General features: G+C 43.1%; 1 protein-coding gene across 10 annotated transcripts in view; it reads right to left on the bottom strand.

Annotated features, from left to right (window-relative positions):
• Nucleotides 1-25,882, bottom strand: part of RAI14 (retinoic acid induced 14) — a 90,654-nt gene that overhangs the window by 12,761 nt on the left and 52,011 nt on the right. For 3 of the 10 annotated variants that reach the window (XM_072860478.1, XM_072860479.1, XM_072860487.1), the window contains 10 exons: nt 21,781-21,851; nt 20,782-20,888; nt 10,961-11,139; nt 10,248-10,276; nt 9,192-9,278; nt 8,434-8,520; nt 7,681-7,762; nt 7,215-7,333; nt 5,174-6,700; nt 4,230-4,379 (listed from right to left, as the gene is read on the bottom strand). In XM_072860478.1, the coding sequence (XP_072716579.1) occupies nt 4,230-4,379; nt 5,174-6,700; nt 7,215-7,333; nt 7,681-7,762; nt 8,434-8,520; nt 9,192-9,278; nt 10,248-10,276; nt 10,961-11,139; nt 20,782-20,888; nt 21,781-21,851 (2,438 nt within the window). Of the gene's footprint in view, nt 1-2,746; nt 2,948-4,229; nt 4,380-5,173; nt 6,701-7,214; nt 7,334-7,680; nt 7,763-8,433; nt 8,521-9,191; nt 9,279-10,247; nt 10,277-10,960; nt 11,140-20,781; nt 20,889-21,780; nt 21,852-25,882 lie in introns of those variants that run through there. The other 7 variants (XR_012042322.1, XM_072860486.1, XM_072860482.1 and 4 more) reach the window with 7 other exon arrangements.

Consider the following 25,882-nt stretch of genomic DNA (forward strand, 5'->3'; position numbering starts at 1 on the left):
TTCTCATTTTCTGGCAGTTTTTTGTACAGTGGGGCCTCCTCAGCACGCGTCACCTCCTCCTCTGGTGATATTCCAAAATCTTTGCCTTCTGCCCAGTCCATAATTACTTCCAAGATCCCTGGGCGATTGGGGTTTCCTATCCGAGCCCATTGTGTGATCAGTGTGACCCACTTACTCCACATAACATCAGTTGCATGATGTGTAGAGGGGACCCTCCCTTTGAACATCCAGCCCAGCACCGGCAGCCGAGGTGCCAGGAGGAGCTGTGCTTCAGTACCAACCACTTCTGAAGCAGCTCGAACCCCTTCATATGCTGCTAATATCTCTTTTTCAGTTGGAGTATAGCAGGCCTCGGATCCTCTGTATCCCCGACTCCAAAACCCAAGGGGTCGACCTCGAGTCTCCCCTGATGCTTTCTGCCAGAGGCTCCAGGTAGGGCCATTCTCCCCAGGTGCCAGCTGCGGTGTAGAGCACATTCTTTACATCTTTCCCTGCCTGGACTGGCCCAAGGGCTACTGCATGAACTATCTTCCATTTAATTTGTTCAAAGGTTTGTTGTTGCTCAGGGCCCCATTGGAAATTGTTCTTCTTCCGGGTCACTTGATAGAGAGGGCTTACGATCAGCCTGTAATTTGGAATATGCATTCTCCAAAACCCCACAAGGCCTAAGAAACCTTGTGTTTCCTTTTTGCTAGTTGGTGGAGACATGGCTGTTATTTTGTTAATCACATCCATTGGGATCTGATGATGTCCATCTTGCCATTTTATTCCTAAAAACTGGATCTCCTGTGCAGGTCCCTTGACCTTCCTTTGTTTTATGGCAAAACCAGCTTTCAGGGAGATTTGGACTATTTTCTTCCCTTTCTCAAAAACTTCTTCTGCTGTATTGCCCCACACGATGATGTCATCAATGTATTGCAGATGTTCTGGAGCTTCGCCCTGTTCCAGTGCCATCTGGATCAGTCCATGGCCAATGGTAGGGCTGTGTTTCCACCCCTGGGGCAATCGATTTCAAGTGTACTGAACGCCCCTCCAAGTGAAAGCAAACTGTGGCCTGCACTCTGCTGCCAAAGGGATTGAGAAAAACGCATTAGCAATATCAATTGTAGCATACCACTTCGCTGCCTTTTACTCCAGTTCGTGTTGAAGTTCCAGCATGTCCGGCATGGCAGCACTCAGCAGTGGCATGACTTCATTCAGGCCACGATAGTCTACTGTCAGTCTCCACTCTCCATTAGACTTTTGCGCTGGCCATATAGGACTGTTAAAAGGTGAACGAGTCTTACTGATCACTCCTTGGCTCTCCAGTCGACGAATCAGTTTATGGATGGGAATCAGGGAGTCTCGGTTGGTACGATATTGCCTCCAGTGCACCGTTGTGGTAGCAATTGGCACCTGTTGGTCTGCGACCCTCAGCAACCCCACAACAGAAGGGTCTTCTGAGAGACTAGGCAAGGTAGACAGATGTTTAATTTCCTCCGTCTCCAAGGCAGCTATACCAAAAGCCCACTGGTACCCTCTAGGGTCCTTGAAATACCCTCTCCTGAGGTAGTCTATGCCAAGGATGCACGGAGCCTCTGGGCCAGTCACAATGGGGTGCTTTTGCCATTCATTCCCAGTTAGGCTCACTTCGGCCTCCAATACAGTTAGCTGTTGGGATCCCCCTGTCACTCCAGAAATACAGATGGATTCTGCCCCTATATAGCCTGATGGCATTAGGGTACACTGTGCACTGGTGTCTACTAGAGCCTTATACTCCTGTGGGTCTGATGTGCCAGGCCATAGAATCCACATAGTCCAGTAAACCCAGTTGTCCCTTTCCTCCACCTGGCTGGAGGCAGGGACCCCCTAGTCCTGATCATAGTATTCGTTACCCACTTCTTGTAGATATGAGTCAGAAGTTTCTTCATTAACATCAGGAGTACGATCAGATCTTCTAGTCTGTCTGGGGAATTGTCCACTGGAAACTGGAGCAGCAATTTTCCTGGAAGAACCCCCTTTGGTGATTGTTTTTCCTTGCAACTCACATTCCCACGCCTCTAGGGTCGAGGTAGGTTTTCCATCCCACTTCCTCATGTCCTCTCCGTGGTCACGCAGGTAAAACCATAGGGTGCCCTGTGGTGTGTACCCTCTATATCCTCTCTCTTGAGCAGAGGAACGCTGACTCCTAATAGCTGAGACACTGGTCCATACAGGTGGGGAGTAGGACATATCTTCTTCGAGTCGCTGGACCTTTCGGTACAGTTTCTCCACAGCCGAGACAAGGGAGGAAGAGAGATTTTCTTCGTATTCCCGGAGCTGCCTAGCCTCTGCATCCACTGTTGGACCCTCTCCCTCTTTCCAGTTTAGTATTGCCAATGAGTTGGCACACGATGATGGTGCGTTCCCTACCAACTTCTGCCACATGGGTCGTGTGCACTTGACCTCATCTGGATCTTTGGGTGACTGCACATCGTCCAGGTCACCATAAATCACTTCCAGCGCAGCTAATTCCCTCAGGTGGGAATTCTCCATGGTGTTCCATTTGCCTGGGCAATATACAACATCTTCCTTGAAGGGATATCTTTCCTTCATAGCTGACAGGAGTCGCCTCCAGAGGATGAGGGCTGGTGCCCCTTTTCCAATTGCTTTGTCAATGCCCCCTTCCCTAGAAAGGGATCCCAGCTGTTTGGCTTCCTTACCCTCTAATTCCAGGCTATTGGCCCCGTTATCCCAGCATCGGAGCAGCCAGGTGACAATATGCTCACCTGGATGATGGCTGAAATCTTTTCACATATCTCGCAGCTCACTCAGGGATAGGGATCGGGTAGTTTCTGTCTCATCCACAACTTCTTCCTCTTCCTCTCCTTGTGATGGCCCTGCTCTTTCATCTTCCCTTTCTAAACAAGCTGACTTTCACTTCCAGAATTTCTTCTTCACATCACTAAACATAGCAGAGCACAGCAAACTGCAAAAACCAACACCGATCTTTAACATGTACAGCAAAAAAAAAATGAGCATGGTGCAGATCAGGTAAACCAATATTTAGAACAGATGAATCAATATCATGGCCCACAACTACTAACAGATCTAAATTCCTTAATACGCTCTGGTTAATCTGTTATTATCTCAAACTCTTTGAGCCCCACGTTGGGCTCCAAAAAGGACTGTTGTGGTTTAGACCCATTTGGCCATTAAGTACCACGCAGCCACTCGCCCACCCTCCCCCCTGGTGGGATGGGGGAGAGAATCGGAAGAGCAAAAGTAAGGAAACTTGTGGGTTGAGATAAGGACAGTTTAATAATTGGAACAAAAATAATAGTAATAATAATAATGAATTGTAAAGAGAAGGAAAACAACAAGAGAGAGAGAGAGGAACAAAACCCAAGGGGAAAAAAAAAAGAGTGATACAACTGCTCACCACCCGCCGACCGACACCCAGCCAGTCCCCGAGCAGCAATCACTACCCCCCGGCCAACTCCCCCCTATTTAATATACCAAGCATGACATCATATGGTATGAAATAGCCCTTTGGCCCGTTTGGATCAACTATCCTGGCTGTGCCCCCTCCCAGTTTCTTGTGCACCTGGCAGAGCGTGGGAAGCTGAAAAGTCCTTGACTAGTGTCAACATTACTTAGCAACAGACAAAACATCAGTGTGTTATCAATATTATTCTCATACTAAAATCCAAACCACAGCACTATACCAGCTACTAGGAAGAAAATTAACTCTATCCGAGCCGAAACCAGGACAAGAGAATAAACTGTGCTCCCTATAAACACATGGACTTGCTTGATTTGAAACTTCATGCCTTCAGTGAGTATTTTCTTCCAAAAAGTCAAACTTATTTTAGCTTAAAAAACCAAAAAGACTTCAGCTGATGAATTAGTCCACATGTTCCTGAGAAAACACCCAAATCCACTGCACACTGCCCATATTTTTCACAAATCAGGGTCTCAGCAGCAGGCCTGACCACTACATTCCACTACAAGTACATGAACTTTGCTCTACTATTGATTTGAGAAAATATATTCAGGAAAACAGCTTTCTTTAGTTAAACTGTTTCTGAGGAGCAATTTGTGACTTGCAGATTCCTAAATGTTTCAGACCATTATAGAATTTCTGGATGAAAATTCCTTTCCTTGTACTCATTGACTGTGCCCCATTTTATATAAGGCACAGTCAAGAATAGCACACACATCTTGGGAGAACTGGGAATAATGGTGGGTTTATGAATTATCACACTTACAGTCAGTTGGTTGTGCAGCTGCTTCACTTGTTGTTGTAATGCCTCCAGCTGCTGGCTTTGTCTTTTGGGGGCACTGGTTGAGTAGGAAAGCTGAGAAAGGCTGTTCAATGCTTCTTTTAATTTGCTAACTTCCTTGGACATTTCATTGATCTGTGGAGGCAAAGAATAGGTTTTCATGAAAAGCTACAAGGCATACTGTATACTCGTGGATCTCATCTTGGGGGTATTTGTGACTTAAATTTAAGAAGTGGGGAAAAACAAGATGTAAACTCAATGGACAAACAGAGACATCATGTAAGCAAAGGGTTACAGTGCTTCTCTATCTCCCCTCCTAGCCCAGTCAATTCAAAATGCATTCCTTGTTCTGAAAGCCAGCAACATTTACAAACAAGGATTGCATTTACCACCTTTACAGACACTGCTGCTGAACACAAGACAGAAACATACCAAACATAAGCCAGCTATTCACAGCCAGAAAAATACATAGCTTTTTAATAAAGAAATTTGTAGTGACAGAAATGGTAGTTGCAGAGTAAAAATAGTCAAGTCATGCTGAGGTTGAGATGATAGAGTAAACCCAGAATAGTGAATTTTTATTCCTTTCTGATATTTTGTTTTCTTGTCTCCTCTGGAATCTCTTCCTGCTGTAAATCCCACTTCTTTGACTTCAGTTGCCCGAATAGTGTGAACCCAGCCTAAGTAGAACTTAAAAGAGGTAAATTGAAAGATCAGGCATATCTCCACAGAGGAGGAAAACCAACTGTTAAGTCAAACATATTGAAAACTTCTTTGACTTTGATATCTGAATTTTTAGATGGGCAAATGCACTCAGAAGTTACTCCACTCTGTGACGCTTGACACAACGTTGTCTATTAGGTCACCATCCAACATGTTTTGCAGTCTTAACTCATGTACTACCCCCTCCCCTGTAGTGAATCACTAACCTTTTTATCTTTATCCTCTTCTAGTTCTGATGAGCTTTCAGAATATCTTTTCATTTCAAGAAGATCATCTTGAGCTTGATGGTACTTTTGGTGAAGACCAGCCACCTCCCGTTCCTTTGCTTCAAGCAGAGTATGCATACCTTCCTTCTCTTCTTTCAAGTGCAAAACTTCATTTCTCAGTTGCATAGCATCTAAGGACACATTTTCCTTCTCTTTGATTACATCCTTCAGTTTGGATGACAAAACACTAACTTCACCCTCTAATGATGACTGGAGCCTTTCATATGTAGCCTTGGGTACCATTGCTTCATTAATTGCAGCTTTTTCTTCCAGTAATTCCTTCTGTAGGTTTCTTACTTCGCTTTCCTTGTTGGTAAGCAGTCCTTTGAGCTCATTTATTTCTTCCTCCATTTCCTTCACAGTATTTCTGAGTGCATTCATCACCTGATGGTGTTCAGTAATTGGCAAAGAGTTTTGTTTCTGAGTGTCTAACAGTTGCTTTAGTTCTTCTGCTTCATCTAATACTTTTGTGTACTGGGATCTCATTTCTGATAACTCATTCTCTGCTTTGTATTTCAAAGAATTTGTTACCTGCATCAGTTTTTCATGTTCGTCTCTAGGAATGTAGTCCAAAGCTATATCATCTAGAGTTTTTCTCTTCCTATAGTCTTCAAGTTCTGTTCGTGCTTCTTTGTACAACTGAGACAATTCACTAAGTTGTCTGTGGAGCTCATCTATCATTCTGTGCATCACATCTTTCATTTCTCCAGCTTCAGCACTAGATTCCAACTGTGTCTGATTTGTCAGCTTGTCCTGTAGCCTTTTAATTTCTTCTTGCCCTTCGTTGTACCTCTCAATCAACAATGCTTTCTCTTGATTAATGTTATCAATAACTGAACAATATGAATTCTTTATTTCCTCGCACTCTTCCACAGACAATTTGCTTGCCACATTCTGCTCTCTTTCTTCAAACTTTTCCTGTAGCGCTCTCACTTTCTCTTTTTGTCTTTCACTTTCCTCCAATGCTCTCTTCAATTCTTGCTTAAGCATTTCAACTTCTTTGCATGTAACCTTTAACCTACTCAGCTCAGAACTGGTTTCTTCACTTTCAGAGGAAACAAGACCCAGCTTAATTTGCCTTTGTACGTTCAAAACCTCTTTCACAGCTTCCTCATACCTGTTTTGAGTTTCTTGGAACTTCAGGTTAAGATCAGAACCATTTTTTGAAATGTCTGTGCTATTTAAATGATCTGTTTCTGGGACTCTAGACTGGACCTGAGCTTCTATGTGCTTTCTTTTGGCTTCAGAATTCTCTAATTTCCTCTGCACATCCTTTAAGTCTTCCTGGAGGTACTTCATTTTTACTTCACTGGGGCTTGCCAACTTTTCTTGAATTTGGGTGGCATTTAATGTAGACTTCAGCTCCTGAGCTGAGAACTCACTTTGTCTATCTGCTGTTTGATCAAACTCTGTTTGGGTTGAATGATAAGATTCTATGGTTGAATCCACTTCTTTAGGTGTTCTTTCCTGTGCAAAAAGAAACCCGAACAATTGCACAATAAAAACAAGTACATTATTCTATATTTTAGAATAGAGTAAGCAAGGAAATCTTGCCACATCCTACAGAGACAGACAATTAAAGCACCATGGAAGAAAGTTTTTAGAAAAATTCAAAACCCAGTTGCTCCCATTTAGTCATCTACAGCGAGAAAAAGCAGTAAGTGCCAAGCTCCTCTGAAAGTTTGGGCTGATCTCCATAAGCTAATAATCAAAGCTATGCAAATTAAAATTCTGCTAACACAACTGTTAACAACATCTTTTAGAATGTGGTTATCATAATAAACAAAGTTATTCAGTAATTTATGGGAAAAGTGAGAAGAACAAAACACTGATTTAATCCTTTGGGGCAGAGTGTTTCCATGATCTTACCACCAACAAGCTCGTTAAATTATCTTCACAGCACAACTCTCTAAAACGGTAAGCAGCTCTTTGTTCTGCTAGCAGATTAACAAAGCACTAGAACAGCACAAAAATATGCCACCTGTAATTTGTCCTGCAGCTCCTTATTGTGCAATGCCAAAGAAGTGATTTTTGCTTGCATCAACAGAAGTAGATCTTGCTGGTCAGCTTCAGAACTCACATCCAATAAACTATCAGCACCTTTGGAGAAAAAAAATATTCAAAAGCTTTCAAAAACCTGAACTGCTAGCTAGTTAGTTATTCTAACCTTTCAAATTAAACAGTTTATTCCCATGACCACTAAGTGTAGTGAGCAAGCAAACTGTTCCTAGAAACTGTTTCCCAAAAAATGTGTTAGATCACCCAATAGAAGCAGGAGGTTTTGTTGGGGAGCTGCTAGTGAAATTACAAAACATTACTCCCAATACTTATTGTGTCTCACATTCTAAGCGGAAAGGCACACAGGATTTCTGACCAGATTTCAACATTTCACACCACCTAAAACACCTAACCAAATATGAAAATAAGGATTAAGTGTTATTGTATACCTGTTGTGCTGTCACTCAGTCTATCTTTATTATCTTGATGCAAGGAGCTGAATTCTTCCTGCTGAGACACCAAAAGAAAACGCTTTCACAGAAAACAGATGTAAAGTTGGACAGTTCACCAAAGAGAAGTATAGACAGTATCAAACTTGCCGGATAAAGCTTGGCAAAGTGGGTTTCTTTTATTTCTGGGGTCTTGTTTAATTGTAGCATGTGGCCAGTATTTCAAAGTCCGCTAAAGGCATTCAAGTTTCATTGCCCAGTTCTCATTAAATGTTAATGAAACATGGGCAACTATCTCATAGACAGTTTGGAAGGCTGCAGCCCCTGTGATAAATAATTGCAATATATTGTGATGTATTAAAAAAAATAATCTTCAATACCATAAGGTAAAGATCAGAGAGAACACACACACCCCCATTTCCCTGATGTATTTGGTGAAAGGGTCTCTAGTTTTTGCATTGCACAATGCCATGCACTTCACTGGTATTAGGTAATGAGCTCTCACAGCATTAATACTTTCATAACCATATTCCTAAATACTTACTAATTTATGACTAATTCTATTTACATATTCAGTAAACATTAAAGTAATCCACACTTGCTTTATAAATTACATTGAAACAGATTTGGATTCCTTTTTGTTCCTAAAACTCAGCTAATTAATTCACAGGAGACACTGCAGTCAGCAAACTAGATTATTAAGGTACTGTACTTTCTTTTCCCAAGCTTAATAAGAACAGAAAACTTTGATACCTTGCACACTTGGTCAGCAAAGAAAGCCTGCCCTTTTCCAGTCATGGGAGTTGAAGTTGATGAGTGTGGAGAGGACGAATCACTAAGCTGTAAAAGATTTTATATAAATATGTATGTATACATACATGTACATATAACTACCTAACACGTGCCCATACACACACACACACACACACACACGAGTACTTTTCCCTACACTAATGTAAGTCACAACTACAGGTTAGTTGTAAGTCACAACTCTAGGTTAGTTTCAAAGAGCAGATCTAATTATTCAGTGCTCTTCTGAGTCAGTATTACATATGCAGTATAGCTGCCATACAGGTAACATTCCTGTTTAACATTAAATCTAACTGTTAAACTGCATTTTGATACTATATAAATCTATTTAAGTATTTTATTTTCATATGTATATATGCATATAATAATGTGTACATATATATGTATATTTTAAATATACATAATTATTTACTTATGTAAGTTGGCAAAACCAGGAGACCTTCAACTTTAGATGGAAGAAGCAACTGTACAGTAAAATTTGTACAGTTATATCTTAGATCATGCTATATTTCAAGCAATTTTCTTAGTCAACCTAACCAACATGTGCTTTCATGGTGTCATCCTAATGTCAGGAAAAGCATTCACGGCAAGACAGGCATATAAAATAACAGTGATAGAGCAAATCCAGGCCACATCATTCACATAATGCTCAAAATGCTTTTCACCCCCTAAAAGCATCTCAAAATTGGTGTTTTCTTTACCTGAATAGGACTGATAGGAGGAGATGGGGCTTTGCGTTTTTTTGGAGTTCCACTTCTTTCTGAACTTAATTTAGAGCCTTGATCATGCTGAAAGTTTCACCAGCCAGAAAAGGTAGGTTTGTTAGTTTGGTTAGTAAAGTCCGAGCAAGTTGTTTTTTTTAAAAAAAAAACCCACACCAAAAAACCCCCACATTAATATCAACTTTAGCAGCTCATGCAGTGCCTTATCATTTTTTTTCCTGTGTAAAGACTACATCTCTACTAACACAAAGATATTAAACATGCCTGACAATAAGAATCTGCCCCCTTGTAATCCATGCTTCAGTGAAAACAAACAAGATTTAGTGAAAAAGCAGAAGCTGACAATAGGTTTAGCACTAGTGATCTTAAATACTTCCATTCATACATAGTCCAGTCATGTAATTCTTAATTACTACCATCTTTCTTCTCCATCAGCTTCTGCCTGAGCTCCCTGAAAAACCCACCTCTCCACTCAGAGAAGGAATGAACCAATGCATTGCACCCTCATCCACTTTCCAGCCACCAGCAGTTCTACAAGATACTTGCACTCCAATATATCATGATACTAAATAAAGAAATGTAAGAAACATTTAATTGCCTAAACCTGCTGAGATTCTCACAGGTGGGGGTCTCCAGTAAGATGTAACCAGGTATAACCTTTAATTATGTGTTTTGGAAACAGAGAACTTTTCTAGATCATCTTCTCTACAGTTTGAAGAGATAGGGAGTCCAAGAGCCAAGATCCTGCATTACACGAGAAAAGTGGAGTATCTTCCTGGCACACATGTGTGCATACACACACATCCTCCCTTCCTTTTCTCACTGAGGGTGCTGGCTGCTATTACAGAGAGAAGCTAAGTCTAAATCCACACATTTCTTAAATAAGCAACAAAAACCTTTCACATTACAGGGTAGTCAATGGCAGTGCATCTCACAGTGACATTTACTAGTGCTTCTAGTCATGTCAATTACTGTTTTTTCTTAAGTTACAAGCCTATATAGCCCGAGTATTTTTAAAACCAAAAGGACAAATACCTGCTTTGCTTTTGTCCATGACTTTGTATCTGTGAAGCAGAAAAGAAGTAGAATTAAGAACAGCTATCAAAGAAAAAGTTATTTGCCATTCCTAACCCATCTCTCAGCTCTACTTCCCACACCATAAATGCTTTGTTTGTTTTTTTAATTCCTGTCTGAAATCTGAGAAATACACTTTAATTTCCAAATTCCATTTGAACCATATCCTTTCTCTGCTGCTTTTTGTGTTTCATATTGAGATAAAATTCAAAGGATTGTGACAATTCTTATTCTACTATAGTCTTGCACCATTCTTGCACATTAGCTTCCTACTTTAGAAATCTGTCTTAGTTTGACCATAAAGCCCTCTGTCTGCATTAGTTCCTTCTCCAACCCCTCTACTGAGGAGCTATATGTTCCACTTACTCTTTCACATAATAAAAGAGGATCTATTCCAAACTGTATGCAAGACTTCATGATGCTGCTACATCAGCTTACCTTTTCTTTCTCCAAAACACCTCTTTTTACCCTGCTCAGTGCTTTATCCCATGCTAAATATTACCATCTATGGCAAAGACCACATTTTCCTGCTTTTGGGAAGCCTCAGCCAGACCATCTTGAAGATGGCTTTTGAAATTTTTCAGGCTACCTTATGAAGTAAATTTGTTCATTGCTAAACATACGTGTAGCCAATTCAAGAAGTGACAAACTGCAGATCGGCATCTCTTACATACCCACATCCTGAGATAACTTTGATGATAGGAGATTCTGGATCCCTGTATTCTCGGAGAGCTTGGAGTAATGCAGGGCATTCTGTTCAAAGACATCTACTAAACTGACATCTGCACCTTTCCTAAGGAAGGCTTCCACCATGTTAAGGCTACCAGCTTTACAAGCCATCATCAAAGCAGTTCTGGACAAAACAAATGCAAAGTAAGTGTCAAGACTGTACTCTTTAAGCAGCAGCTCATTTTTTCAGGAAAAAAAGTGTGACAGTTATTGTGCAATAAAGTCCAAGATTTTATCAACATGTGTATTGACACACACATGTAACTGTTGTTTCTCCTTACAAACACCTGCCTACCCCTACCCCTCTTCCCCATACTCCCCAGCTGGACCTTCTGCAAAGATCTGTCTTGCTTTGCACGTGTCTCCAAACATTTATAAAAATGGGTTCCTGAGGTTAAGAGGAGAGTCATAGATAGAAATGGCTGCAGGATTAAGTCAGACTGTCACCTTGAATCGTGTATAAAAAGGCACAAATTGCACAACAGACAGTGACTTATTTGGGATTCACCATCACCAAAGGTCAGAGAAGCCTTGGTCCAGAAAGAAGAGGCAATTTGTCAAATACCAGAGCCTGTGTCTAAACGAGAGCTAAGAGCATTCCTAGAGATGGCCAGATGGTGTCGTCTATGGATTATTAATTTGGGATTGATTGCAAAACCCCTTTATGAGGCTGTGAAAGGTACAGAGGAACTTCTAGAATGGACTCCAGAATGCCAAATAGCTTTTTTTAAATTGAAAGAAGCCTTGATGTCAGCACCCGCACTAGGGCTTCCTAATTTGGAAAAACCTTTTGAGCTTTTTGTGAATGAAAGACAGCATGTTGCGCTAGGGGTTCTGGTCCAAAAGACTGGATCCTGGAAAAGACCAGTTGGATATTTTTCTAAGCAACTAGATCAAGTAAGCAAAGGATGGCCCTCTTGTTTAAAAGCCGTCGCTGCGACTGTGCTGCTCATTCAGGAAGCTAGGAAATTAACTCTGGGACAAAGAATGATGGTACAGGTGCCACATGCTGTGACAATCGTTCTAGAGCAAAAGGGGGGACATTGGTTATCCCCTAGTCGAATGATGAAATATCAGGACGTGTTACTAGAACAAGATGATGTGGAGCTGAAAGTAACAACCACCTTGAATCCAGCCACCCTGTTACTGTTGCCCGGGGAAACTGAACTGGAACATGACTGTTTGAAAACAATTGAACAGGTATATGCGAGTAGGACTGATCTGAAAGATATACCCCCTGGACTCAGCAGAGTTAAATTTATTTATAGACGGGAGCAGCCAAGTGATCAATGGAGTCCAAAGAGCCAGATATGCAGTTATTATTGGAGGAGAAGAATTAGATGAACTGGAAGCAAAAGCCCTCCCTGCCAATACATCTGCCCAGAAGGCGGAGTTGATAGCATTAATAAGAGCTTTAGAGCTAGCAGAAGGAAAGACTGTGAACATATGGACAGGTTCTAAATATGTTTTTGGAGTAGTTCATGCACATGGAGCAATTTAGAAAGAAAGGGGTCTCCTTTCATCACAAGGAACACCAGTTAAGTATGGAGAACTAATAAGAAAATTATTACAGGTTATTAAAATGCCTGAACAAGTAGCAATCATGCACTGTAAGGCTCATCAATTTGGAAATACCCTTGAAGTGATTGGGAATTGACGGGCAGATTTAGCAGCTAAAAGAGCAGCAGAGCAACAAGTTTTGGGGATATGGCCTGAAAAGTATGAAGACTTAAAGGGACCGCCAATTTATAACAGAGAAGATGATCAATTAGCCAAATTGCTCAATGCAAAGAAGAACAAAGATGGATGGTGGATCACAGAAGATAATCAAGTAGTAGTACCTCCAAACATTATGAGAGAATTTATGGAAAAAGAACATAGAGAAACACATTGGGGGGTAGAAGCTCTTATGGACAATGTCAAACTCCACATTTTAAGTGTAGGGATGGGAAATATAGCCAAGAGTATTAACAAGAAGTGTGAAATCTGCCAGCAAAACAATCCTCGAACTCAACCCAGACCTCCACCTGGGAAAACTAAGAAAGGAAATACTCCTGACGACTACTGGCAAATAGATTTCTCGGAACTTCCCAGGCAAAATGGGTATCGGTATTTGTTAGTATTAGTGGATACTTTCTCTGGATGGCCAGAAGCCTTTCCCTGTCACACCAATCAGGCTAGAGAAGTAGTTAAAGTATTACTGAAATAAATAATCCCTCTTTTCGGGATTCCGATTGGAATGTCCGAGGACCGGGGACCCCATTTTGTGGCCAAAGAACTCCAGTCATTAGCAAGAATATTAGAAATAAAGTGGGATTTACACACACCATGGAGGCCACAGTCTAGTGGAAAAGTAGAAAGAATGAATCAAACAATAAAAAGGCAATTAAATAAAATTTGTCAAGAAGCACAGTTAAAGTGGCCAGATGCTCTCCCGTTAGCATTGTTAAGAGCAAGGATTACACCAAGGTCCAGAGAAAAGGTTAGCCCTTTTGAAATACTATACGGGAGACCTTATCAGACTATTAATCATGAGCCAGAATCTATAGAATTAATAGGGAAACAATATCTTAAGGAATATGTGATTTCTCTAGGGAAGGTTTTGTCTTCTCTTAACAGGTATCTACATTTGAGAACCCCTTTGGGTCTGGATACTGCAGTTCACGAATTTCAACCGGGAGATTGGGTCTATCTAAGAACTTGGAGCAACGAACCTCTGAAAGAACGTTGGAAAGGACCCTTTCACGTCCTCCTGACTACATACACTGCAGTCAAGCTGGATGGAGTAGAGCCATGGATCCATTACACTCAGATTAAGAAAGGACTTCCACCGGAGAAGTGGACCGTGGAGAACCAGGATGAAAGCCCTTTATGATTGAAATTTAAAAAGGACAATCCATGAATTGTACTTGGGATCAGGTTATTGCTTATGTTGATTTAGATTGTACACTAGGCATAGTCTTATTTATACATGTATAAGACAAATTGGAAAAAAACAATATAAAGAGATCATTATGAATCCCAAAGAAGGAGAGCATGTCCCTAAATGGAACTGTACTCAGGTATTCAATTGCTCTCATATGGGAATCTTGAAAAACATAACCAGGGTAGAAAAAGCATTGCGAATTGGATGTCAGTGTTTGTCGGAAATGTAATGCTAACCAGAGATGTTGGAAGTCTCAAATGAAATATTTGAAACTTCCAAAGGGGGGAATTGTCACCTTGAATTGTGTATAACGAGTATGCATTTTAGAATATTTTAGTATATGAGTATGTATTTTGGAATATTTTAGAATAAAATAGAAATAGTAATAGAAATCGTATAAGAGTTATTAGTAGTTAAGAAAGGATCACAGAAATTAGCATACTAGAGTGTGAGAATCATAGACAGTTAGAAATAGAGACTAGCATACGAGACTGTGAGAATTGTAGAATCTTCAAGGTAATAGATAATGCCTAAGTTAGATAAGAGGGTACGGGCACTGCATATTTTACTAACGAGCATATGTTTGTCCTAAAAGAATGCGAAGCTGTAACCCTTCAAAGACCAATAACGGGAACATCCTTTTACCGGGAGAGCCATAAAGATAAAGGGACACCACAACAACCATGAAAACAACAGGAATAACAGTAACTAGGGGAAAGGTAAAGGCGGCAGGGGGAGATCGCGACCACCGACCCAATTGGGGGATGAAAGGACTGCCCCCCCCCCCCCCCCTTGTGAGCATGCGCAGTGAATTAAAATCATACTGTGACTTTAAATCGAAGCAGAGAAAATACAGACCAATGGAAGAAGAGGATGATTAGTTAGTCTAATGATTATGTATTAGATAGGTGTGGTGTGTTAACTTTTATGTATAAATACTGAAAAAGAATTGCAATAGGAGTGCTCGATTTGTGGAAATATTCCACCTTGCACCCTGCGCAGAATAAAACAATGTCTCCTCTCTAAACATACTCTGTGTGTTTTGGGAGTTATTTTACAGCGAGGCAACAAGACTATCAAATCTCACTGCCACACTCCAATTACAGCTCTGCAAGTGGTGGTACAACAAAGGAAACTTTGTGGTTGGTGTCTACTACAGGCCACCCGATCAAGAAGAAGAGGTTGATGAAGAGTTCTTTCTTCAACTGCAGGAAGCATTATGCTCGCAGGCCCTGATCCTGATAGGGGACTTCAACCACCTGGGCATCTGCTGGAAAAGCGGCACAGCAAACTGCAAGCAGTCCTGGAAACTACTGGAGTGTGTTGAGGACAACTTCCTAGTACGGGTGATGGAGAACCCAACCAGAGGAGAGGTACTGCTGGACCTGTTGCTCACTAATGCGGAAGAATTTATCGGAGAGGTCAAGAACGGAGGTAGCCCGGGCTGCAGCGATCATGCCCTGGTGGAATTCTCAATCTTGAGGGGTACAAGATGGGTAAAAAGTAGAGTCAGGACCCTAAACCTCAGAAAGGCAAACTTTTGGCTGTTTAGGGCGCTAGTGTGTAGGATCCCTTGGGAAACTGCCCTCAGAGGCAAAGGAGCAAATGAGAGCTGGGAGATATTTAAAGACAATTTTCTTAGGGCGCAAGAGCTCTCAATCCTGACATGCAAGAAATCAGGCAGGGTAGGCAGGAGGCCAGCTTGGCTAAGTCAAGACCTCTTAGCCAAACTAAACCACAAAACCAAAATGCATAGGCAGTGGAGGCAGGGATATACATCCTGGGGAGATTACAGGGATATGGCCTGAGAGTGCAGGGAGGGGATCAGGAAAGCCAAGGCACAGCTGGAGCTGAACTTGGCTAGGGACATAAAAAATAATAAGAAAGGTTTCTTCAGGTACAGAGGGCAACAAAGGAAGAAGAAAGAAACTGTACCCCCCTGATGAGCAAAACAGGAGACCTGGCTACAACCGACATGGAGAAGGCTGAGGTACTCAACTTTTTTGTCTCAGTCTTCACCAGCAAGTGCTCAAGCCACACCGTCCAAGTCACAGAATCCAAAGGCAAGGACTGGGAGAATGAAATACTGCCCACTGTAGAAGATCAGGTTTGAGATCATCTAAGGAACCTGAAGGCGCACAAGTCCATGGGACCTGATGAGATGCATCCGTGGGTCCTGAGGAAACTGGCAGATGAAGTTGCTAAGCCACTATCCATCATATTTGAGAAATCGTGGCAGACTGGTGAAGTTCCCAGTGACTGGAAAAGGGGAAACATAGCCCCCATTTTTAAAAAAGGAAAAAAGGAAGACACGGGGAACTACAGGCCAGTCAGTCTCACCTCTGTGCCCAGCAAGATCATGGAGCAGGTCCTCCTGGAAACTATACTAAGGCACATGGAGAACAGAGAGGTGATTGGTGACAGTCAACATGGCTTCACTAAGGGCAAATCGTGCCTGACAAATTTAGTGGCCTTCTATGACAGGGTTACAGCATTGGTGGATAAGGGAAGAGCAACTGACATCATCTACCTGGACTTGTGCAAAGCATTTGATACTGTCCTGCACAACATCCTTGTCTCTAAAATGGAGAGACATGGATTTGACGGGTGGACCACTCGGTGGATAAGGAATAGGCTGGATGGTCACACTCAAAGAGTTGCGGTCAATGGCTCGATGTCCAGGTGGAGACCAGTGATGAGTGATGTCCCTCAAGGGTCTGTATTGGGACCGGTATTATTTAACATCTTTGTCGGGGACATGGACAGTGGGATTGAGTGCACCCTGAGCAAGTTTGTGGATGACACCAAGCTGAGTGGTGTGGTTGATTTGCTGGAAGGAAGGGATGCCATCCAGAGGGACCTGGACAAACTCGAGAAGTGGGCCCATGCAAACCTCATGAAGTTCAACAAGGCCAAGTGCAAGGTCCTGCACCTGGGTCAGGGCAATCCCAAATATGGATACAGGCTAGGCGATGAGCGGACTGAGAGCAGCCCTGCGGAGAAGGACTTGGGGGTATTGGTAGATGAAAAAATGAATACAAGCCGGCAATGTGCACTAGCAGCCCATAAAGCCAATCGCATCCTGGGCTGCATCAAAAGAAGTGTGGCCAGCAGGTCGAGGAAGGTGATTCTCCCACCCTCTGCTCTGCTCTTGTGAGACCCCACCTGGAGTACTGTGTTCAGCTCTGGGGCCCCCAGCATAAGAAAGACCTGGACCTGCTTGAGCGGGTCCAAAGGAGGGCCACAAAGATGATCAGGGGGCTGGAGCACCTCCCCTATGAGGACAGGCTGAGAGAGTTGGGGTTGTTTAGCCTTGAGAAGGCTCTGGGGACACCTCATAGCAGCCTTCTAGTACTTAAAGGGGTCCTACAGGAAAGATGGGGAGGGACTCTTTCTCAGGGAGTATAGTGATAGGACGAGGGGTAACGGTTTTAAACTGAAAGAGGGTAGATTTAGATTACATATTAGGAAGAAATTCTTTACTGTGAGGGTGGTGAGACACTGGAACAGGTTGCCCAGAGAAGTTGTGGATGCCTCATCCCTGGAAGTGTTCAAGGCCAGGTTGGATGAGGCTTTGAGCAACCTGATCTAGTGGAAGGTATCCCTGCCCAAGGCAGGGGAGTTGGAACTAGATGATCTTTAAGGTCCCATCCAACCCAAACCATTCTATGATTCTATGATTTCATTGCTGCTGTCCTTCACATGTTGCTTTTAAGACAAAATAGACAGATTTCAACCAAAAAGCCAAATAAATCTCAAAGCTTTTCAGTGAAACTGAGAGGCTGGTTTGACCTCAAATCCTGAGCCACTCAGTTAAGAAAAAAAAAAAAAGTTCAATAACAAACACACAGAAAACCCCACCTTTCAAGCATGCTTTTAATTCATGTAATTTTAATACATAATTCTCCCTTCTCAGTGTGAAAACATACCTAATAGGTTGGCCAAGTTCACTGGCAAACACATTCCTCAGTGCAGACACGAAACTGAAAAGTTACTACAGTGACAATATTTACTAGATATTAGTAAATAATATTGTAACACTGGCTTGCCCACCAAGCCACTCTATCACTCCCCCTCCTCAAATGGACAAGAGAGAGAAAATATAATGAAAGGCTCATGGGTCGAGATAAGGACAGGAAGAGATCACTCACCAATTACCATCACGGGCAAAACAGACTTGGGGAAATTAATTTAATTTATTGCCAATCAAAATCAGAGCAGGGTAATGAGAAATAAGAACAAATCTTAAAACACCTTCCCCCCACCCCTCCCTTCTTCCTGGGCACAACTTCACTCCCAAATTCTCTACCTCCTCCCCCTGAGCGGCACAGGGGGACAGGGAATGGGGGTTGCGGTCAGTTCATCACACATTGTCTCTGCCGCTCCTTCCTACTCACGCTCTTCCCCTGCTCCAGCGTGGGGTCCCTCCCACAGGCTGCAGTTCTTCACGAACAGCTCCAGCATGGGTCCTTTCCATGGGGTGCAGTCCTTCAGGAATGGACTGCTCCAGCGTGGGTCCCCCATGGGGTCACAAGTCCTGCCAGGAGCCTGCTCCAGTGTGGGCTCTCCACGGGGTCACAGCTTCCTTTGGGCACATCTACCTGCTCCAGTGTGAGGTCCTCCATGGGCTGCAGGTGGATATCTGCTCCACCATTAACCTCCATGGGCTGCAGGGGGACAACCTGCTTCACCCTGGTCTTCACCATGGGCTGCAGGGGAATCTCTGCTCCGGCGCCTGGAGCAGCTCCTCCCGCTCCTTCTTCACTGACCTTGGTGTCTGCAGGGTTGTTTCTCTCACATATTCTCACTCCTCTCTCCTCTGACTGCTGTTGCGCAGCAGTTTTTCACCTTCTTAAATATTTTATTTACAGAGGCGCTATGACTGTCACTGACTGGCTCAGACTTGGCCAGCGGCGGGTCCGTCTTGGAGCCAGCTAGCATTGGCTCTATCACACATAGGGGAAGCTTCTGGCATCTTCTCACAGAAGTCACCCCTGTAGCCCCCTCGCTACCAAAACCTTGCCACGCAAACCCAATGCAACATGCCATTTTCAAAGGTTCTCCCCTTCCTCTCCCAATAAGGCTTCTCCTTTTTCAGTAAAAACTTAACTACATTTGTGAACAGGAGATGCAAGAGTAGTCACTCTCCTTACCAGAAGGAAAGCAAGAAGTAAAATGGTATATTCCATGTTATATAATTTTCCTTGGTTCTACACAAAGTACTTTCTTAAAAAAGAAAATACAAAAATACAAGCCTGTACTATCTATGACAGAAACACCTTCATCCAATTAAACTAGAAACTCTTAACACTGTCCGTTGATTAAACAGTAGAGTGAGTGAGGGGAAGGCAGAGGTCCCAGAGGGGAGCACCTCAGGTTCAAAGCACCAATGAGGCCATTTAAACCAACCAAGACGACAAAGGGGTTTTCTTTAGACAACTTAAAACAGAGACTGCACTAATAAACTTCAGAGTGATTAAAAACAAGTTAGGGCCCAGTCTTATTGTTGTGGTTTAGCCCCAGTAGGCAATTAAGTACCACGGTAGGCAATTAAGTACCCTGGAGGGATGGGGGAGAGAATAGGAAGAGCAAAAGTAAGGAAACTCGTGGGTTGAGATAAGAACAGTTTAATAATCGGAACAAAATAATAATAATAATAATAAATTGTAATGAGAAGGAAAACAACAAGAGAGGGAGAGAGGAACAAAAACCCAGGGGAAAAAAAAAACAGTGATACAACCACTCACCACCTGCCGACCAACACCCAGCCAGTCCCCGAGCAGCGATCGCTACCCCCCAGCCAACTCCCCCCAGTTTATATACTGAGCATGACGTCATATGGTAAGGAATAGCCCTTTGGCCCGTTTGGATCAACTATCCTGGCTGTGCCCCCTCCCAGTTTCTTGTGCACCTGGCAGAGCAGGGGAAGCTGAAAAGTCCTTGACCAGTGTAAACACCACTTAGCAACAGCCAAAACATCAGTGTGCTATCAATATTATTCTCATACTAAAATCCAAAGCACAGCACTATACCAGCTACTAGGAAGAAAATTAACTCTATCCCAGCCAAAACCAGGACACTTATCCTCCCAGTTACTGCCAAACAACACTATGGGCATTGATTCACATACAATAATCAAGACTGATATCAGGTGTAAGTGCCCAGTTTTCTCAGCATCCTGCTTTACCTTCACAGTTTAACCAACTGTTTATAAAACAGTCCATAATTTTCAGACTCTTGAACTTCATCAGTATCATCAAAACAAGTGAATTTTTCACGATAAGGATGTTGCTTTTTAAAAACAGTTTTCTGACACACTAGATATCTATTAATGCAACAAGTCTCTAAATGGCACCTCCTAACATGACAGCATCTCCACTATACAGCTTTACCATATTTTTCTCTTGCTGCTGTGTCTGCATTATGGTAGAAAAAAGAACCCTCCACGGATGTCGCTCCCAAGTAACAGTTTTATGATTTAAGTTGGAGAAACTAACTCATGCCAAGAACAGAGCAACATTTAAAACTGGGACACGTACAAAGTGATGTGTGGGTAAGTGCTATCAATCAGATCCTTGTAGGAATTATTTAAAAATGGGATTTACTGCTCTGGTAGCCCAAGGGAAAAAAAAAAATCTTACAGGAACATCTAGTTTTATAGTTGCATAGTTTCTGTTTCACCTTTCACTTTAGGCAGAATTCTGTAAGCCTTCTCAACAATCAGGATACGCTGTCAAGTAAAGGAGGCATTATTTCACATAGCAACAACTATTTTGGGAAGGATTTGGGAAGAGAGCTTCATTTGATAGTCAGCTTTGGGGAAGAATTAACCTGCTGTACCTTCCATTTTTATCCTTGGTGTTGATGTCTGCTCCATGATCCAGAAGGTATTTGCAGACTTCCATATGACCATTTTGTATTGCAAGCAGCAGAGGTATGTTCCCATCCTATGAATGCATTAAAAAAAAAACCAAAACAACTATGAACAATAATCCATCCACTTAAAAATATCACTCTGAGATTTATTAGGTCAGCTACAAACTTTCCTTCTACACAGCACAAACAAGGTGCTATCATTACATTTTTCTCGTGTACCATAAATGTAGCTGGGTTTACTTTAATTACTTCTTTGACCACAGGGGATGCAAAGCATTAGCATGCTTTTTGCTGTGTGTATTCCCTTTGCTGTTTGCTTAATGCTATAATATGACGATTTTTGAACTACACAATACCATTATGTAGCTCCACAACAAAAATGATAATTTTAACTAACTACAAGGCAAAAATACAACATTTCACATAATCACAGAATAACTTAGTTGGAAGACACCTTTAGAGGTCATCTGGGGTTTTTCCCCCTCTGCCCTCAATCCAAAGCTAGGCAAACCTCAAGTTACAGTACATAGCTCAAAGACTTATCAGGCAAGTTTTAAGCATCTCCAAAGCCAGAAACACCATGACCTCTCTGGGTACCAGTTCCAGTGCTTGACCAGCTTTGTGAGCATTTCACAGCATTTGGCCACATAATGGGCCTTTTCCAAAGCCTACTGGAGTCAACAGGAAGACTTTTAATCATGTTTTGAATACATAAGAATTGATTCCAGCTACTTGTACCAATGCCTCAATTTAATGAGCAGCAAATCCTGCCACTAATGTATTAGATGATTGTGAAGTACTTCCCCAACTCTGCTATGGCAAGCTGCAAAAGGAACTTCCTCTGCCAGAGAAACCCAAGAAGAAATATAAGCATAGTACTGCTTTGAACTGCTGCACACGAGATTGACTGCAGTGGAGGGTGGTAAAAGCTTTGAAGTACACAATGGGAGAAAAGGTACGTACCAAATCTGTGACATTAATTAGACATTTGTGTTCACACAGAAGTCGAACTGCCTGAAGAGAACCACATGCAGCTAAAAAAAAAAGAAAAACAAAAAAAAACCAACACAAGCAAGAAAATCCATTAAACCCCATTTTAGAAATTTGCATCCTGCACTTCCACTTGCAATACTGCAGCATTACAGCAGGGTCCAAGAAAAACAAATTAAACTGTGTTTCTCCATTTTAATAAGGAAGGAGAGAAAGACTAAAACATGAACAGCAATATGTATGCAGAAATATAGCCAATATTCATGGTCCAAATTAGCATGAGAAAATATAATGTTTAAGGACTGAAATCAGAATCATCCTAATCTTAAGTATTCAAATGGCTCTGCACTTGCAAGTCTGAACTTGTTAACTGTAATTCACTGACATTCAGTATTCACAGTTATCGTGGTTTAATCCCAGTCAGTAACTAAGCACCACACAGCCACTTGCTCACTCCCCTCTACCCAGTGCGATGGAGGAGAGAACCGGGGGAAAAAAAAAGACCCACCCATAGGTTCAGATAAAGACAGTTTAACAGGACAGCAAAGGAAGAGAAAAAAAAAAAAAACGATAAAAGAATACAGAAAAAAAGTGATGCACAATGCAATTGCTTACCACCTGCTGACCGATGCCCAGCCAGTCGCCGAGCAGCGGTCACTACGCCCTGGTCAACTCCCCCCAGTTTATATACTGAGCATGATGTCATATGGTATGGAATAGCCCTTTGGCCAGTTTGGGTCAGCTGTCCTGGCTGTGCACCCTCCCAGCTTCTCGATGGCAGCGCATGAGAAGCTGAAAAGTCCTTGACTGGTATAAACATTACTTAGCAACAACTAAAATATCAGTGTGTCATCAACATTATTCTCATACTAAAATCCAAAACACAGCACTATACCAGCTACTAGGAAGAAAATTAACTCTATCCCAGCCGAAACCTGTTCTGGGAGGTGGCATGGGGTACAGGATATGTTTCCAGCCATCCGGTGGTTGCTTCCACCATTGTAAGCACATAGCGCTTGCCTTGGCGGGTTTGTGGGAGTGTGATATAATCGATCTGCCAGGCCTCCCCATATTTCTATTTCAGCCACCATCCTCCATACCACAGAGGCTTTAAACTGCTTGGCTTGTTTAATTGCAGCACATGTTTCACATTCATGGATAACCTGTGCAATAGTGTCCACGGTCAAGTCCACCCCTCGATCACGAGCCCATCTATATGTTGCATCTCTTCCTTGATGGCCTGAGGGATCATGGGCCCACCAAGCTATGAATAATTCACCCTTATGTTGCCAGTCCAGATCCACCTGAGCCACTTCAATCTTAGCAGCCTGATCCACCTGCTGGTTGTTTTGATGTTCCTCAGTGGCCTGACTCTTGGGTACGTGAGCATCTACATGATGTACTTTTACAACCACATTCTCTACCCGGGCAGCAATGTTTTGCCACAATGCGGCAGCCCAGATGGGTTTGCCTCTGCGCTGCCAATTGTTCTGCTTCCATTGCTGCAACCACCCCCACAGGGCATTTGCCACCATCCATGAGTCAGTATAGAGATAGAGCACTGGCCACTTTTCTTGTTCAGCAATGTCTAAAGCCAACTGGATGGCCTTCACTTCTGCAAACTGATTCGATTCCCCTTCTTGTTCAGCAGTTTCTACCACTTGTCATATAGGACTCCATACAGCAGCTTTCCATCTCCAAGGCTTTCATAGAATATGACAGGACCCATCAGTGAACAGGGCATATTGCTTCTCATTTTCTGGCAGTTTTTTGTATAGTGGGGCCTCCTCAGCACACGTCACCTCCTCCTCTGGCGATATACCAAAATCTTTGCCTTCTGGACAGTCCATAATTACTTCCAAGATCCCTGGGCGATTGGGGTTTCCTATCCAAGCCCGTTGTGTGATCAGTGCAACCCACTGACTCCACGTAGCATCAGTTCCATGATGTGTAGAGGGGACCCTCCCTTTGAACATCCAGCCCAGCACCGGCAGTCGAGGTGCCAAGAGGAGTTGTGCTTCAGTACCAACCACTTCTGAAGCAGCTCGAACCCCTTCATATGCTGCTAATATCTCTTTTTCAGTTGGAGTATAGCGGGCCTCGGATCCTCTGTATCCCCGACTCCAAAACCCTAGGGGTCGACCTCGAGTCTCCCCTGGTGCTTTCTGCCAGAGGCTCCAGGTAGGGCCATTCTCCCCAGCTGTGGTGTAGAGCACAGTTTTTACATCTTGCCCTGCCCGGACTGGCCCAAGGGCTACTGCATGAGCTATCTCCCGTTTAATTTGTTCAAAGGCTTGTCATTGCTCAGGGCCCCATTGGAAATTGTTCTTCTTCCGGGTCACTTGATAGAGAGGGCTTACGATCAGCCTGTAATTTGGAATATGCATTCTCCAAAACCCCACAAGGCCTAAGAAAGCTTGTGTTTCCTTTTTGCTAGTTGGTGGAGACATGGCTGGTATTTTGTTAATCACATCCATTGGGATCTGACGACATCCATCTTGCCATTTTATTCCTAAAAACTGGATCTCCTGTGCAGGTCCCTTGACCTTCCTTTGTTTTATGGCAAAACCAGCTTTCAGGGAGATTTGGACTATTTTCTTCCCTTTCTCAAAAACTTCTTCTGCTGTATTGCCCCACACGATGATGTCATCAATGTATTGCAGATGTTCTGGAGCTTCGCCCTGTTCCAGTGCCATCTGGATCAGTCCATGGCAAATGGTAGGGCTGTGTTTCCACCCCTGGGGCAGTCAATTCCAAGTGTACTGAATGCCCCTCCAAGTGAAAGCAAACTGTGGCCTGCACTCTGCTGCCAAAGGGACTGAGAAAAACGCATTAGCAATATCAATTGTAGCATACCATTTGGCTGCTTTTGACTCCAGTTCGTATTGCAGTTCCAGCATGTCTGGCATGGCAGCACTCAGCAGTGGCATGACTTCATTCAGGCCATGATAGTCTACTGTCAGTCTCCACTCTCCATTAGACTTTTGCACTGGCCATATAGGACTGTTAAAAGGTGAACGAGTCTTACTGATCACTCCTTGGATCTCCAGTCGACGAATCAGTTTATGGATGGGAATCAGGGAGTCTCGGTTGGTAAGATATTGCCTCCGGTGCACCGTTGTAGTAGCAATTGGCACCTGTTGTTCTTCAAACCTCAGCAACCCCACAACAGAAGGGTCCTCTGAGAGACCAGGCAAGGTAGACAGATGTTCTATTTCCTCCGTCTCCAAGGCAGCTATACCAAAAGCCCACCAGTACCCTCTAGGGTCCTTGAAATACCCTCTCCTGAGGTAGTCTATGCCAAGGATGCATGGAGCCTCTGGGCCAGTCACAATGGGGGGTGCTTTTGCCACTCATTCCCAGTTAGGCTCACTTCGGCCTCCAATACAGTTAGCTGTTGGGATCCCCCTGTCATTCCAGAAATACAGATGGATTCTGCCCCTATATAGCTTGATGGCATTAGGGTACACTGTGCACTGGTGTCTACCAGAGCCTTATACTCCTGTGGGTCTGATGTGCCAGGCCATAGAATCCACACAGTCCAGTAAACCCAGTTGTCCCTTTCCTCCACCTGGCTGGAGGCAGGGCCCCTCTTTTCCTGGTCATAGTATTCATTACACACTTCTTGTACATACGAGTCAGGAGTTTCTTCATTAAAATCAGGAGTAAGATCAGCCCTTTTACTCTGTCTGGGGAACTGTCTGCTGGAAACCAGAGCAGCAATTTTCCTGGCAGAACCCCCTTGTGTGATTGTGTTTCCTTGCAACTCACGTACCCGTGCCTCTAGGGTCGAGGTAGGTTTACCATCCCACTTCCTCATGTCCTCTCTGTGGTCACACAGGTAAAACCATAGGGTGCCCCGTGGTGTATACCCACTGTATCCTCTTCTCTTGAGCAGAGGAACGCTGACTCCTAATAGCTGAGACACGGGTTCGTACAGGTGGGGAGTAGGACATATCCTCTTGCTGGAACTCCTGGGACAGTTTCTCGGCTAGCATGTCTGTCAGTTTCTCCACAGCTGAGATGCAGTCCCGTAGGGAGGAAGAGAGACTTTCTTCGTATTCCCAGAGTTGGC

Source organism: Ciconia boyciana, chromosome 4 (genome assembly GCF_034638445.1).
Source record: "Ciconia boyciana chromosome 4, ASM3463844v1, whole genome shotgun sequence".
NCBI lineage: Eukaryota > Metazoa > Chordata > Aves > Ciconiiformes > Ciconiidae > Ciconia > Ciconia boyciana.